The sequence below is a fragment of the Polyodon spathula genome, chromosome 1 (assembly GCF_017654505.1).
Source record: "Polyodon spathula isolate WHYD16114869_AA chromosome 1, ASM1765450v1, whole genome shotgun sequence".
Classification (NCBI taxonomy): domain Eukaryota; kingdom Metazoa; phylum Chordata; class Actinopteri; order Acipenseriformes; family Polyodontidae; genus Polyodon; species Polyodon spathula.
This window is the reverse complement of record NC_054534.1, coordinates 108225955-108242922: the sequence shown is the minus strand read 5'-3', so window position 1 is coordinate 108242922 and position 16968 is coordinate 108225955. Positions and strand designations below refer to the sequence as shown.

At 41.8% G+C, this 16968-nt stretch overlaps 1 protein-coding gene across 1 annotated transcript in view; it reads right to left on the bottom strand.

The window, feature by feature from the left end:
* The window catches only part of LOC121312819 (attractin-like), a 130811-nt gene that overhangs the window by 54847 nt on the left and 58996 nt on the right, over positions 1-16968 (bottom strand). Inside the window, exons 11-18 of the mRNA XM_041244661.1 lie at positions 16490-16574; positions 9458-9678; positions 8688-8809; positions 7432-7570; positions 5182-5363; positions 4134-4353; positions 1279-1464; positions 265-486 (exon numbers count right to left, since the gene is read on the bottom strand). Of these exons, the coding sequence (XP_041100595.1) occupies positions 265-486; positions 1279-1464; positions 4134-4353; positions 5182-5363; positions 7432-7570; positions 8688-8809; positions 9458-9678; positions 16490-16574 (1377 nt within the window). The remainder of the gene's footprint in view (positions 1-264; positions 487-1278; positions 1465-4133; positions 4354-5181; positions 5364-7431; positions 7571-8687; positions 8810-9457; positions 9679-16489; positions 16575-16968) is intronic.

The following is a 16968-nucleotide window of genomic DNA, read 5'->3' as shown; positions in this document are numbered from 1 at the left end:
ACCTTCATTGTGATCCAGATAGCTTGGGCACTATTTAACTTTGAATTGGAACCCATATAGAGTATTTTTACGATTATAAAGCACGAATCTCCACAATAAGAAAGGTGAAGCTCAAGTAAACAATTCTGCATTGAAAATGTTATGTTTAACATGGCCCATGTCTTCATAAGGTAGGTTTTATTGTGGATTCCTACTGTGTGGGAACCCCATAAACAGTATGAACAAAGCCCCCACCCAACCCCACACACTGTCCCTCTCTCTCACCTGGACAGTGAATGAAAGACCAGTTGTACTTGTTCTCAGTGGGACACATGGTGACGTTGAGTGCTGGTTCCTGGTACGAGCCGGGTGTTGAGGCCTGGACCGGACCTCGGTACGAGCCCTCTATACACTGCCCTTTCCCAGTGTTAGTGGGGTCCGTACACCATCCGCAACCAGACTGGTCCATGCACTGGCCACACGTGCGGTAGCCAGAACAGTTATCCGCTGCAGTTTAGCACAAGTAAAGGGATGTTAAAAGCACACAGCAGAAAAAACAAGCGCACACTTTTTGCCGCCAACTAAAAAAATTGCACTGACTCAAGGATTTAATCATTTCATTTTAGGAGGTTCCTGTCCTCAAGGAGATATTTTATGGAAACAATGTGGTTGGTATATGGTATCTGACACTGACTACAGATAGCAGATGCATTTGGTCCAATGCTGGAACCAGAACTGAAGAATAATGCAGAGAAATTTTGGAATTGGAAGCTATTATTCGCACTGATGCCAATCCTGAGCAACGGGAACGGAGCATCAGGACCCATAACTGGTACATTTAAATCTAGAGATCTACTTCTCCAGCTGTCTATGAAATGGACATAAAAATTACTTACCATGAGTTACTGAAAATATAACAATCTGGGCATATAACATGATGCCTGACTAATCTTTACGTAAAACATTTTCACTTCTACAGAGATATCCAATCCTGGTGAAATAACTTGATGGCTGTCTGTCAAAAATTTGTTTACAAAATTGGTTACCACAAGTCAGAGTGCATCAGTCTGGATATACGAAGGGACCTGTTTTTCCATCCAACCATATCACACTTAAAATATACATACCACGAAAGTAGGGAGTGGCATTCTACTTTTGCTATAATTATTTTTATTTATTGTAGTGACAATAAATAGTGAGTTGAAGAGTGTAGCTACCATACAAAAATACAACTTTTAAACTAAATAATTTAACGTAATATCACCCAAATATATACAATAGAGGGGGCTGCTTGCTTACGTGGGCAGCTGTTCATGGTGTACCACTCCATGCACTGTCCGAAGGGGAAGGAGGCCACATACGCATTGGAGTCGACGCACTGCTTCATGTTGCTACACCACATGCACTCAGAGCTGCCGCTGGTGCATTCACTGCAGGACGAGCGCAGGGCGCAGGGGGTGCGGCACTGCTTGGCACTGTGGTTCGCTGAGGGGGGTGGGGGGTGGGGGTGAAGGAGGGGGCAGTCAGTTAGTAATCTGGAAAGCCATCAATGTACAGATAAAAGGATGTTGCGATGAGTTTATAGAACGCGCTGGTGAGACCGCAATCTGAGTAACTGTCCAAATCTGAACACTTCGACTCTGGAGAGAATCCAGCAAAGAGCAAGGGTTTAATCCCATGGTTTAAAGGAATGAGCTGCAAAGATATAAATGGGTGGAAGATACTGGATGTATTTAGCCTGGAACAAAAGAAGATTTAGGTGGGACTTAACAGAAGTCCTTAAATCCTAAAAAGAATTTACCCATGGCAATACTTCTAGAGCTGCACTGAAACCAGGACCCGGGGATAGACGAAAATAAGGTGAAGACAGACTTAGGACAGGAGACCCTTCTTCACAGAGAGAGTGGTGTGGGCATGGAATGCAGTGGTAACCAGCAATGTTGTTGATGCTGAAATCACCAAGATGTTTTAATACCAGACTTGAAAATGGTTTGAGATCAACCAACTATTAGGAACCGGACAAGCATTGATAGGCCAAATGACCGCCTCTCATTCGTAAATTCTACTTTTGTGCAAGGGAAGTGGAGAGTCTTAGTCAGAGACGGGAGACGCCATACTACAGTGCTGTGTTGTAGCGCTACAGTTACGTAAATGTAGTTTTTTTTGTTGTTTTTGCGCTTAAAACTGACTGACTTATTTATAAATGAGAGAGATGCAATGAAGTGCAGTGTCTCACTGCAGCAAATTAGCGGTTTTCAAATCCCCACGAATACACTGTATAACACGGTACAATGTATAACACGATATCAACTCACCACGGTACCGTAGAAAAAATTCTTATCACGATAAACCATGGGATCACGGATTGTAAGTAAGTCGCAATCAGAAAAGGGTTTGGTATGGTGTACTAAAGATTCAGCTCCAGTGCAGCAGTTATTGGGACCCCACTTGGGTCTGGAAAGCAGAGTAACACAGAATTCACCCATATTGCAATTGTTTAAATAAATTTAACTATTTTACTTTTTTTTTTTTTTTTAGAGGTTCACTTTGCGTCTTTGGCTGGCATCAGTAATGACTTAAAGTAGTCTGCAGCGTCTTCAATCCGTATAATATCCATGCAATAAACTGGGTCTAAAAATAAAGCAGCTGTAAAATTAGCCCTTAATTCAGCCTGTAGACTCATATGAAGTAATGTAATTCACCAAAATATCCGAAGCTCACCTCTGCTTGGACAATTATAAAAATAATAATTTAAAAAATACATGGGCCGCTGTAAAAACGGCAAAAAATGTTTGAAGCTAAATGACTAAATGTTTGAAATTTGAATCAAACATACATTTTTGGACTTCACTACATATTTTACTTTTCTTCACCAACAGTTTATAAACTCAACAATGCATATTTGTTGGCTGTGATTGGAACATTGTGGAAGCATGCGCAGCTGTGTGGTGTAGATATGAAACGCACATGGAAATGCAGAAAAACCAACCTCAGTACTGCAAAATGAGTAAATCTAAAATCAACATGGCCAGTAAATACTTGAACATTACAGCTATCTGTGTACTCTCAGAGTGTGTTTTTAGCACTGGTTGGAACATTCTACACCTGTTCATTCACACTGAAGCACGGAACATCTGAATATGTTTTTTTTTTTTTTTTTTTTAAAGAAAACCTAAAATAGACTTCCCGTGCATACTGATTTTTGGCCAATGGACTGCTCTTTAAGGAAATAGGAGCATTACTCATTTTTCAAGGGTACTAAGCCCTATGCAGCTACTGTAAGAATTATGCTGGATACAACATTAGTTTGGGTATTTTAGTGGCATAAACATAAAAATAAAATTGTGGTTATAGTTTTGAATCAATTAAAACAGACCCAAATTGATGATTCTGTTTCTTATTTTTGTATGCCTAATATCAGCAAAACTGCTTGCTTTTATTTTGAGGCAAGTCTGACTTCCATAAAAGGTGTTTGTTTTTATAGAGATATTCATTTATTAAGAACACTAAGGACCCCCTCTTTTGAAGCCAGTGCAAAGTTTGTCCTCATTTTTCTGAAAAGAAAAAAAAACATTTTAAGATTGTAAAGCTAGTAAGAAACAGCTCAAAAGAATAGTGTAATGTAATTGCTCCAACCTGCAAAAAATGTGTTTCTTGATAGTCTCATAATATTGATGATGCTTTTTCCTTTTAGAAAAAAAATTGTGAAAAGTACTTTTTGGACCTGTAATATTGCCACTCTCAATATATCGAGATCATTTTTGGATTACGAGATGATGAAAAAGTTAATATTATGACATCCCTATTAGTGACATGACCCCCAGGTCCTGGAGCCAATATATACATGCTTTTTTGTGCATGGCTGCATATGTATGCATGTTTCGAATTCAGGCTAAATTTATAAGTGCGTTTGTAAAACAGAAGAGAGGCCATCCATTCAACACAAACAGAAAAATCCACGACCCCTTAGGTCAATGCATGTATAATTGCACCATGACAATTTTTCTTATCTATGATAGTCTATACTTTAAAATGTGTATAAATCTTGGGAGGCAATTTCTCTTGTACCCCATAGAGTTCACATAAATAAACAATTCTAACAATGAAATCATGACTGCAGGTATTGCCCTCGGTTGAACCGTGTGTTGAGTTACCTGGGCGCTCGCACAGGCTGCCATTGACAGGGTTGACGCAGGTGGCTGCCTTCAGGCCGGTGTGGGAGGGCTCAGCCAGGTACCCACAGAACCCAGCATCACTGGGCTCCCCTGGCAGCCACTGGAGGGACGTGTTGGTGAAAGGGGACATGTCCTCCCAGCACCAGTACGAGACGTTGATCTTCCGCAATCCCACCCAGGGGGTGACGGTCGCTTTGTACTGCAGACACAGAGAAACAGAGAGGACTTCACTCCGACAGACAACTTTCCAAAAGCAAGACTGAACTCATACCATGATAAGCTGTCAACGTATGAGAATGATCTAGTTTTTAATTCGGTTCTAACATTGAGACCACTGTTTGTTGCCAATCCATGCTGCCAGCATTCTTTCCAAGTTGGCCTTTTATACACAAAGATTTAGATCTCTAAACCTCTAAAGATTTGTCACACTAAATCAGATTTCTGCTAAAGAAGGATGTCTCTGCCAATATAAGTGTTTAGTCTTTACAACATTGAAAAGATAATGCCTTTCTCTCAAATGACATATGATATGAGCTGCAGTAAAAAACAAATCGGGTTAGAAAAATCTAGTCCTGCACAGTCCTGAATTCTAGAACTACCCTTAATTAAGTATTGAACTATTTAAGGAGGCAAGAGTTCTACAATCCTCCCATATAACTGTGAACAATTTCTAAGAGTCAACCTACAGGCTCATTCATGCTGTGATAAATGCAATCACGTTAGCAGACTTCACAGCGCCTCCTCACCCTGCACAGCTGAGAATCTGAATTGCTGTAATTACCTCATTAGGGTTTAACAATCAGGCCTGCTCCCTTCCCCTCAGGGCCTCGTTGATATTACATGTTAGTCTGCCTGCAAGGACTGTTGGGACTGATTAACACTGTTAGGAGATCTGGGAATGCACATTACTTTTCATTATTTTATTAATGTAGTTCTTGAAAACAGCACTTGTTGAAGAACCATGTTGATTTGGAAGACAGCACAGTGCAGCGGGTGTGTGACCCAAGGCCTCCTCACAGGTACTCACCAGCACATGCATGATCTGCAGCTCCTTGAGGACAAACTCCACCTCCTTCTGGGAGGTGAGCGAGGCCAGGACTGCGTTGCTGTTTCGGCAGGACAGCTTGGCGTTGTCGTAATTGTCCTTGGCTGTGGTGAACTTCAGGCAGGAGTTTCCAACAAGATGCCAGTTCTCCCCGCAGATATTATCTAAAAGGGGAGAAAATATAAACACTTTCATTATTATTTTATTTACTTAAATCAAGCATAAAATAAAAAAAAAAAAAAGATCAGTCCGCAATTAACAGATTGATTAATTGATTCTTTAGAAGTTAAATTCAAGGGCTTTATCAACTTCACCATGAGTTAACAACAAAAGAGTTAGAGAGAGAAAGAATATATTGATAGCATTGGGGCTGATCCTTTGTAGCTTTAGAAGACTGTAAAACAATTTAAATTGGTAATGTTTCTGTACAATAAATCAAGATAAAACAAAAACACCACCGAAAATGTCATAAAAATTGCCAGCTATTCCTAAGTGGGGTCCCAATACCAGCTGCACTGGAACTGAACCTCTAGTACACAGTACCAAACCCTTTTCTGATTGAGAGTAAGGCATCCCAGTATAGTAAAGGCATCAATCAGCCTGCTATGCCCGCTGTACAGACCCTGCTCCGCACCTCCCACAGTGCTGCACACTCAGTATAAGCTGCAGTATCATTACCTGGTAAGGCACTGCTCTCAGTGTAAGCTGCAGTATCATTACCTGGTAAGGCACTGCTCTCAGTGTAAGCTGCAGTATCATTACCTGGTAAGGCACTGCTCTCAGTGTAAGCTGCAGTATCATTACCTGGTAAGGCACTGCTCTCAGTGTAAGCTGCAGTATCATTACCTGGTAAGGCACTGCTCTCAGTGTAAGCTGCAGTATCATTACCTGGTAAGGCACTGCTCTCAGTGTAAGCTGCAGTATCATTACCTGGTAAGGCACTGCTCTCAGTGTAAGCTGCAGTATCATTACCTGGTAAGGCACTGCTCTCAGTGTAAGCTGCAGTATCATTACCTGGTAAGGCACTGCTCTCAGTGTAAGCTGCAGTATCATTACCTGGTAAGGCACTGCTCTCAGTGTAAGCTGCAGTATCATTACCTGGTAAGGCACTGCTCTCAGTGTAAGCTGCAGTATCATTACCTGGTAAGGCACTGCTCTCAGTGTAAGCTGCAGTTTCATTACCTGGTAAGGCACTGCTCTCAGTGTAAGCTGCAGTATCACTACCTGGTAAGGCACTGCTCTCAGTGTAAGCTGCAGTATCATTACCTGGTAAGGCACTGCTCTCAGTGTAAGCTGCAGTTTCATTACCTGGTAAGGCACTGCTCTCAGTGTAAGCTGCAGTATCATTACCTGGTAAGGCACTGCTCTCAGTGTAAGCTGCAGTATCATTACCTGGTAAGGCACTGCTCTCAGTGTAAGCTGCAGTATCATTACCTGGTAAGGCACTGCTCTCAGTGTAAGCTGCAGTTTCATTACCTGGTAAGGCACTGCTCTCAGTGTAAGCTGCAGTTTCATTACCTGGTAAGGCACTGCTCTCAGTGTAAGCTGCAGTTTCATTACCTGGTAAGGCACTGCTCTCAGTGTAAGCTGCAGTATCATTACCTGGTAAGGCACTGCTCTCAGTGTAAGCTGCAGTTTCATTACCTGGTAAGGCACTGCTCTCAGTGTAAGCTGCAGTTTCATTACCTGGTAAGGCACTGCTCTCAGTGTAAGCTGCAGTATCATTACCTGGTAAGGCACTGCTCTCAGTGTAAGCTGCAGTATCATTACCTGGTAAGGCACTGCTCTCAGTGTAAGCTGCAGTATCATTACCTGGTAAGGCACTGCTCTCAGTGTAAGCTGCAGTATCATTACCTGGTAAGGCACTGCTCTCAGTGTAAGCTGCAGTTTCATTACCTGGTAAGGCACTGCTCTCAGTGTAAGCTGCACTTTCACTACCTGGTAAGGCACTGCTCTCAGTGTAAGCTGCAGTATCATTACCTGGTAAGGCACTGCTCTCAGTGTAAGCTGCAGTTTCATTACCTGGTAAGGCACTGCTCTCAGTGTAAGCTGCAGTTTCATTACCTGGTAAGGCACTGCTCTCAGTGTAAGCTGCAGTATCATTACCTGGTAAGGCACTGCTCTCAGTGTAAGCTGCACTTTCACTACCTGGTAAGGCACTGCTCTCAGTGTAAGCTGCAGTTTCATTACCTGGTATGGCGATGCACTCAGTGTAAGCTGCAGTTTCATTACCTGGTAAGGCGATGCACTCCTGGTTTCGAGGCTCCCACTGGCAGTTCTGGTCCATAGCACAGCTCTTGCAGCTCGTCTTCTTGTTGCAAACATACTCTGGGTTATCCTTCGGGCAGGTCTCATACTCCACGATGGGGCCCTGCAGAAGAGCAATGAGCTGGGCAGCGCTTTCTCTGAGATCAGTGATTACAGTACAGAGCTGGGCAGCTCTCTGTCTCTCTCTCTCTCTCTCTCTCCCTCTCTCTGATCAGTGATTACAGCACAGAGCTGGGCAGCCCTCTCTCTGAGATCAGTGATTACAGCACGGAGCTGGGCAGCCCTGTCTCTCTCTGATCAGTGATTACAGCACGGAGCTGGGCAGCCCTCTCTCTGAGATCAGTGATTACAGTACAGACCTGGGCAGCTCTCTGTGTCTCTCTCTCTCTCTCTCTCTCTCTCTCTCTCTCTCTCTCTCAGTGATTACAGCACTGAGCTGGGCAGCCCTCTGTCTGAGATCAATGATTATAGTACAGAGCTGGGCAGCCCTCTGTCCAAGAGCAGCGATTACAGTACAGAGCTGGGCAGCTCTCTGTCTCTCTCTGATCAGTGATTACAGCATGGAGCTGTGTAGCCCTCTCTCTCTGAGATCAATGATTACAGTACAGAGTTGGGCAGCCCTCTGTCTGAGATCAATGATTACAGCACTGAGCTGGGCAGCCCTCTGTCTCTCTCTGTCTCTGTCTCTCTGATCAGTGATTACAGCACTGAGCTGGGCAGCACTCTCTCTGAGATCAGTGATTACAGTAAGGAGCTAGGCAGCCCTCTGTCTGAGATCAGTGATTACAGTACAGAGCTACAGGGCAGAGGGAGGTAGACTTGAAACCCAGAATGGCTCTCAACATAGTCCAGACACGTGAACCCAGTTGTGAAACGCGACATCAGTTCTTTCTGTACTGCTGCCTTAGAAACAAGAATCTAGCGAGCAGTGCTTGTAGAGTAATTTAGACTGAGAGACACAGAACCTTACTTATGCACTCAAGCATCCACTTTCTAAAATGAAGAGCAAAATGAGTCTCCAATATTAAAATTAATCCTCTAGATTAAACCTAACCCTACATACAACATATAGCCTTTTAAATAAATACATTTGTAAATAATTGTATTATAATCTGTAACAGTCTGCATGCAATTTAGAAACTACAGTCCACGAGGACTTGCCTATGAACACACACACACTCCCCCTGTACTGCCTCCCTGCCTCAGCCCCTGGTACTCACTGGCACAGCTGTGCAGTTGCTGCTCATTGAGATGCACTGATTGGTGCACCACTGGCACCCGTTGGTGTTGGCTGTGCAGCTGTAGCAGTCTGTGTATTGATCACACTTCTCACTGTCAGCATCTGGAAAGGGAGATAAAGATTGAAGGATCCAGGTTAGCTTGCTGTATAAGTGGGATTATTACCAAAAGCAAGCAGTCACATTATAATTGATCACTTCAGACATTAGATTTAAACAGTTTTATGTAGAGAGGGTTTGACAAGGCTGTTATGAACTATACTGCCCTGATTAATATGAACACATCATCTGTTCCTGTTGGTACCAAAGTCAAAATACAGTTACTCTGAAAAGCATCCAATATTTAAAAAAATAATATTGAAACCTTTTTATTCTCAACAGATAAATACATGTAACAATGTTGACAGTGTCAGGATTGGAAATAAGATTCCTACGGCAGGTTTTAATATGTGCATGATTAGCCCGTGTATAGGTATAAATCTCAGGTGTGTTATAAACTCATAGTAAAACTAGGAATGGGTCAAAATGCTATGCAATGGGAGTAGTCTTTCCAACCCTGGGTAAACTGTACATGTACTACATACCTCACTGAATAATGAGCCTTCACCAGCTTAATTGTTTGACGTGCAAGTCAAATAGCAAAATACTAATTTGGTGATGTTTTAGTAGTCTTAAGGTCACAGAGAGAACAGGAGTGACTTGAAGTGAATGTTATTCTGCAGGCATGTTTCTAAGTGAGTGTGAGGACCTACATGCTTTGGCAGGACAGGTGAACAGGACCTGCAGCTCCTCCTTGGGGCTGGCCTCTTCCCAGGATAGACAGCGGTCCAGACTGGCATTCCAGAGGCAGCGGATCCCAGGTCTGGCTGCGGTGCAGGCAGCCTCGCTGGAGAGCGCAGCGCAGCTCGCTGGAGCAAACATCAGCACATCACTCAGGAGCAGGCTGTTGAAACCTCCGAACACGTACATGGTGCTGCCAAGGAAAGAGGAAAAACAACACAAATTAAACAAGACAAAAGGGGAAGTCTCACTGGGGCCATTAAGATATATTATAAAATGTACATGACACCTGTTTACAATCGCAAATAACATACCTGAAATGCATGCTTGCCTTTACTTGTTATAGCTATCTGCATGTTCTGACTGCTAGACTGTTAACTGCAGACTCCAGCTGTGCATCTATTCTTGTTCTTTTAGATTTAAGTGCTGCATTTGATACAGTGGACCATACCGCTTTAATTGATTGTCTCAGAAGTTGAGTTGGATTGTCCGATATTGTCTAAAAATGGTTCAAGTTATCTCTCACTAACAGATAGCAGTTTGTTTCATTCTGAGACTCTGTCTGTATTTTCATTGGTTGCCTGTGCCATTCCCCAAGGCTCTATACAAGGACCCATTCTTTTCTTTTGCACGTTACCCTGGGTGAGAATCTGTAAACATGGTGCTAACTTTCACAATGCCGATGACACGCAGCTCTTCATCTCTGTAAAACCTGATGATACTCTGGCAAAGAGGTGGACGTTACAACATGTACAGTTCAACTGATAAGACAGAGGTTCTGTTAGTAGGTTTTCAGCAGCAACTAGAAGCAACAAAATCTCTAAAAATAGATCTGGGCAATTCGACCACAAACATAAAAACAAATTGCAAAGCTGCAATGTCACCAAAGTGTCCTTACACCATTTGCAAAACTTTGCTAAAATTAGGTTATGTCTAATGCTGAAAAACTAAAATAATGCTTTTGTGTCTTCCAATGCTCAATTCACTGGGCTTCCGGGTCACACCATAAATCGCCTGTAGCTGATACAGAATGAAGCTGCTAGGCTTCACTGCAGCTGATACAGAATGCAGCTGCTAGGCTTCACTGCAGCTGATACAGAATGCAGCTGCTAGGCTTCACTGCAGCTGATACAGAATGCAGCTGCTGGGCTTCACTGCAGCTGATACAGAATGCAGCTGCTGGGCTTCACTGCAGCTGATACAGAATGCAGCTGCTGGGCTTCACTGCAGCTGATACAGAATGCAGCTGCTGGGCTTCACTGCAGCTGATACAGAATGCAGCTGCTGGGCTTCACTGCAGCTGATACAGAATGCAGCTGCTGGGCTTCACTGCAGCTGATACAGAATGCAGCTGCTAGGCTTCACTGCAGCTGATACAGAATGCAGCTGCTAGGCTTCACTGCAGCTGATACAGAATGCAGCTGCTAGGCTTCACTGCAGCTGATACAGAATGCAGCTACTAGGCTTCACTGTTTAATGATTTAGAGAAGGAACTAAAGAAAATTACCAAACTGAATTATAAGCTCAAACTAGAGAAGTTCACAGAAGGCAATGCAAGGGAGGCATGGAAAGGAGTGAAAACCATGATAGGAAGACCGCAGCACCAACAAACTATACAGTGTGAAGATCCTCTTAAATTTGGAAATGAACTCAACTCTTTTGATGGGAAAGACTTTGGGAGAGAGTGTGATGACATGTGTCAAAGCCTAGTCCCATCGTTGGGGAAAGTGAAGGAAAGGGATGTAGTGACTTCTCTCAGGGATCAATCCCTGTCAGGCCCCTAAAAGGAAGGGTCCTGGAAGAATGTGCTGCACAATTAGGACATGTATTTGCACAACTTTTTCAACTGTTTTTAAATACATGTTTCGTTCCTCGTAGATGTAGATCGCCTACCATAATACCAGTGCCAAAAAAAGCAAATGCTAAATGTTAGAATGATTTCAGACCTGTAGCCTTAACCTATACTATGTAAATACTAGGAAAGTGCTGTTTGTCGCCAGCATTCCACAACTGTGGATGATCAGATGGATCCACTGCATTTTGCCTACACAGTAAAACGTGGAGTGGTGGATGCTACCTTGACACAGAGTTTACTTTCCGTCATTTAGATATCTCGGGCACTTACACACGGATTTTGTTCACGGATTTCTCCTCTGCTTTTAATATCATTCAACTACATTTATTACTGAAACGTCTGTGTGATTTACAAACAAATACAACTTTGGTGCTGTGGATTAGGGCATTTCTGTGTGATTGCCCACAGAGTGTCAATGTGAAAGGCTTTTTATCTGATGAATTGGTTTTAAATACGGGGGTCCCCCAGATATGTCCCCTGTCCTCTTCTTAATTTACATAAAACAAGACGTGTAATAGTGATTGTGCTTTGATCAAACATGCGGGTGACGAGGCATTAGTGGAATGTCTCAAAGATGAATCTTCACTATCTCAGTATTTTAAGTATGTTACACTTTGACTTCTTGGTTTGCTTAAAGCTTTCTGGAACTAAATGTTTAGAAAACTGAGGGAGGCAAGCATTAGCTCAGCACATCCCCTCTAAGCCACCTAGGATAAAGGGACCAGACGTGGAAAAAGTTTCAAGCTTTAAATATCTTGGTACTGGGCTAGACAAAACCTTAGGTTTTCTGGAAATGTTGATTACATACAGTGGCTTGCGAAAGTATTGACCCCCCTTGGCATTTTTCCTATTTTGTTGCCTTACAACCTGGAATTAAAATGGATTTTTTGAGGGTTTGTATCATTTGATTTACACAGCATGCCTACCACTTTGAAGATGCAAAATATTTTTTATTGTGAAACAAACAAGAAATAAGACAAAAAAAACAGAAAACTTGAGTGTGCATAACTATTCACCCCCCCCCCCCCCAAAGTCAATACTTTGTAGAGCCACCTTTTGCAGCAATTACAGCTGCAAGTCTCTTGGGGTATGTATCTATAAGCTTGGCACATCTAGCCACTGGGATTTTAGTCCATTCTTCAAGGCCAAACTGCTCCAGCTCCTTCAAGTTGGATGGCTTCCGCTGGTGTACAGCAATCTTTAAGTCTCCCAGTCTCAAATCTCTGGAAGACTGAAACAGGATTCCCTCAAGAATGTCCCTGTATTTAGCGCCATCAATCATTCCTTCAATTCTGACCAGTTTCCCAGTCCCTGCCGATGAAAAACATCCCCACAGCATGATGCTGCCACCACTATGCTTCACTGTGGGGATGGTGTTCTCGGGGTGATGAGAGGTGTTGAGTTTGCGCCAGACATAGCGTTTTCCTTGATGGCCAAAAAGCTCAATTTTAGTCTCATCTGACCAGAGTACCTTCTTCCATATGTTTAGGGAGTCTCCCACATGCCTTTTGGCGAACACCAAATGTGTTTGCTTATTTTTTTCTTTAAGCAATGGCTTTTTTCTGGCCACTCTTCCGTAAAGCCCAGCTCTGTGGAGTGTACGGCTTAAAGTGGTCCTATGGACAGATATTCCAATCTCCGCTGTGGAGCTTTGCAGCTCCTTCAGGGTTATCTTTGGTCTCTTTGTTGCCTCTCTGATTAATGCCCTCCTTGTCTGGTCTGTGAGTTTTGGTAGGCGGCCCTCTCTTGTCAGGTTTGTTGTGGTGCCATATTCTTTCCATTTTTTAATAATGGCTTTAATGGTGCTCCGTGGGATGTTCAAAGTTTCGGATATTTTTTTATAACCCAACCCTGATCTGTACTTCTCCACAACTTTGTCCCTGACCTGTTTGGAGAGCTCCTTGGTCTTCATGGTGCCGCTTGCTTGGTGGTGCCCCTTGCTTAGTGGTGTTGCAGACTCTGGGGCCTTTCAGAACAGGTGTATATATACTGAGATCACGTGACAGATCATGTGACACTTAGATTGCACACAGGTGGACTTTATTTAACTAATTATGTGACTTCTGAAGGTAACTGGTTGCACCAGATATTATTTAGAGGCTTAATAGCAAAGGGGGTGAATACATATGCACGCACCACTTTTCCGTTATTTATTTTTTAGAATTTTTTGAAACAAGTTATTTTTTTTCATTTCACTTCAATTTGGACTATTTTGTGTATGTCCATTACATGAAATCCAAATCCATTTTAATTCCAGGTTGTAAGGCAACAAAATAGGAAAAATGCCAAGGGGGGGGGGCAATACTTTCGCAAGCCACTGTATATATGTTGATTACATATAAAAGTGTACCATGATATGGCAATCTCTCAGTAAAACAATAAAACAAAACTGGCAGGAATTGACAATCAGGAAAGTAAAATAATCTGTACCAAACAGCTGTAATTATTAGACCTGTACCATAGAGCAGTTAAAAGGAAATTCATACAAATTTATGACAGTACGCATCCTCTGAATTCTTCATTTCAATTACTGCCATCCAGGTTGACAATTCAAACTCCTCTTGCAAAGAAAAACTGTTATAAAAAAATAGTGTTTCATCGGCAATTTCAATCCTTAATGAGGAAAAGAGAGGGCAGACCTGAGCAGTGTGTGTGGATGTGTGTAGGCGTGTGCTTGCATGTGAATGCGGTATGTTGCTGCTCAACACTGAGCTGATGCTGTGCTAATTTATGCTAGCATGGATTATTGTTTTATTATTGATGCTGTGTCTACACTGCTGTATGTTTTGCTTTTTTACTGAGCCATGTAAGCTGAAGACACATTTCCATTTTATGCTTTATTTAATGGACAATAAAGCTTTTTTGAATTTTTTTTAATTTGAAAAAAAGACACCACAGAACTCCTGTGCTGGCCTCACTGCACTGGCTCCCAGTGAAGTTTAGAGAGGATTTTAAATTTTTATTTGGGACTTAAATAGGCTTGCTACTTTTCGATATTATCGGTAAAGCTTGTTAAACATCGAATTCCCCAAAAAACTGGAGTTCCACTGAAATAAATTTCTATAGGATATACGTTGGTAAAACCACTGGCTATTTTTTTTTTTTTTTTCTTACCAAAAATAATCATTTAGAAATCACCTCTAGTCTGTGTAGTTTTTATACTTGCTGTCTGTCCTGTCTCTGCTCTGCTCTGAATGGCTGGAGGTCGCTGTCAGTCCCTGACTGACAGATAGGACGAAGCGGGCCCGTCTGCCTTGCCTTCCGGCTGTGCTGAAGCAGGAGAGGGGGAGCTCAGACTCTGAATGCATTTTCTATGGTTTATTTGGGAACATTTTAAAATTTGTGTAGGACTTTTATCGTTAGGTATAGCTCTACTGTAACCAAGCGTTATTTCAATTAGAATGTTGGTAACCATGGTTTTGTCGCATGAAGAATATTAAAAAGGGGTCACAATAAATGAGACGTTTCTCAATGGCATAAGTTTGTGTTTTTTTTCTGCTAAAGCATAAAGGTCAATTTCCCCCATTCTCTGCTTGAAATGAAAAATCAAAGAAAAAACGTCGACTTGGCAAAAAAAATAAAAATCGAATAGTAGCAAGCCTACTTAATAAAGCACTTAAAGATCTGGCACCAGATTATATAAAAGGAGCTTCTAGTCACATATATACCTTCTCGGGATTTAAGATCAGCTGATGCAGGCCTTCTGTGCCTCCCGCAAGTCAACACAAACAGGAAGGGAGGGAGAAAGCTTTTAGTCACTGTGCTCCCAGACTGTGGAATGCACTGCCACCTCACAGCAGAAGTGCTGCACCAGTTGATAACTTAATTGAAAACTTTCTTGTTTAGATTAGCGTTTTCAAACTGAATTTTAAAAACTGTGTATTTCTGAGCTATACAAACGTATTATATTTAGATTGTCTTCTGTTTTTATATTAGCATTTTTTTTTAAACTGGATTCTAAATGTTTTTCATTTCTATGCACATGAATTGTATTTAGATGTTCGCTTTGATATACCTTTTGCATGAAAGGCACTATATAAGCAAAGTACTGATTGATTGATAAGATCAAACCAGCTTGTTTCCTCTAACTTAGTTCTCTTACCATGAATTCAGCCAGTGACAAGCCCAGAATGTTTTTTTCTGTTTAAGTTTTCAATGTGATTCAATTCTTTTCAATGGATCATTCTAATCCATGGGGCGCATTTCCTAACTGCAGACTCTGAAAGTGGTGTGGTCGTGGTTGAAGGTACAGATTGTATTAAGCACATGTTTATGTGAACTCTCGATCACACCATGACATTTACAGTCAGATTCTAGAAAGAAGCAGCACCCTGCTCTGCTCATGTCAGAGAGAGGACTGTTCAGGGCGTAAACGCAAACAAAAACATGAGGTGTGTACAAAGAAAAAAATGCCCTTACTTTGAATTAATTACAATAACCAATTGTACATCCTCTTCTTAATAATCTACATTTCAGAATAATTTCTGTTTCTGGGGGATGACCTAACTCTCGGTTTGAGCCAGGAAGTGCAGACAGGATGACTTCATAAACAGTTCAGTGGCAGTGCTTGGACAGGGAGCCCGGGGGAAATGATTCAGCTTTATTAGTTGGACTATACCAGACTCAAACTTGCCATACACTGCTCATCCTGACACGCTGTATCCCTCCCCCTCCCCCCTGCCTATCAGTAATGCTGACCACAGATGTTTAGTTGAGTAAACTTTCCTGAGTATCAAGTGCTGGTGATTTTGATGTTACTAATATCCTGGAAAGAAAGACTTTATATAACCTTGGCATAGATAAGAAAAAAAAAAAAAAAAAAAAAAAAAAAAAAAAAAGCTAAAATGTTATTTCTTTTTGTATTCAAGAAACTTTTTAAAAACACAAATCTAAAGGAATTCCCGATTTCAAAAACGTGTGAACAAATTGCTCTTACTTTTTTTAAAACCACATTTACGAGGTAGTGCTGTGACAAGGAATGGAATTGAGGATTGCTACTTTCTATCAGTTTTCTAAAAGCATTTTAGGCCTGGTCAGTGTTCAGTACACAGCAAAACTCTTCACTCATTACAGCAGCGCAGTCCCTGCCTATGGTATCGGATTTGTAAGGGCCGGGGCCCTTTTCCAGAAACTTTCATTACAGCATTACCTGTTGCTGTAAACTGCAGAGTGTCCAAAACGGTTTACATCTTGGTGCAAATCTGGTCTGGGCAGTACCGACCACTCGTCACAAGCTGTGTAGAGAAAAAACAAAACAAAAATAAGGGTTGGTTAACACACCAACAAAGTCTTGCGGTTGTTTTGAGACGGGTACCTTTTTAAAAATAGTCAAGATAGTCAAAATAGTCTAACATTTTTGTTTAGTATGCTACTTATTAAATTAAATAATCAATCAACCATTTATTTATTAAACCATAGAGTCATTTAAGAACAGCTTCTCACTGTCAATGAGGATCTAGCCAAGAGGCTGACAGAACCATGTAGAAGCCCATAATGCCATTCCACTAGCACCTGTATTCTTGTTATAAAGCAGAACACAATGGCTTAGTACGAAGCCTATGGCTCCCAACTACTACGTTATAAAAGGGGGAAGCACTGTTTATTTGTCGTGCCACAAGCAATGAATGT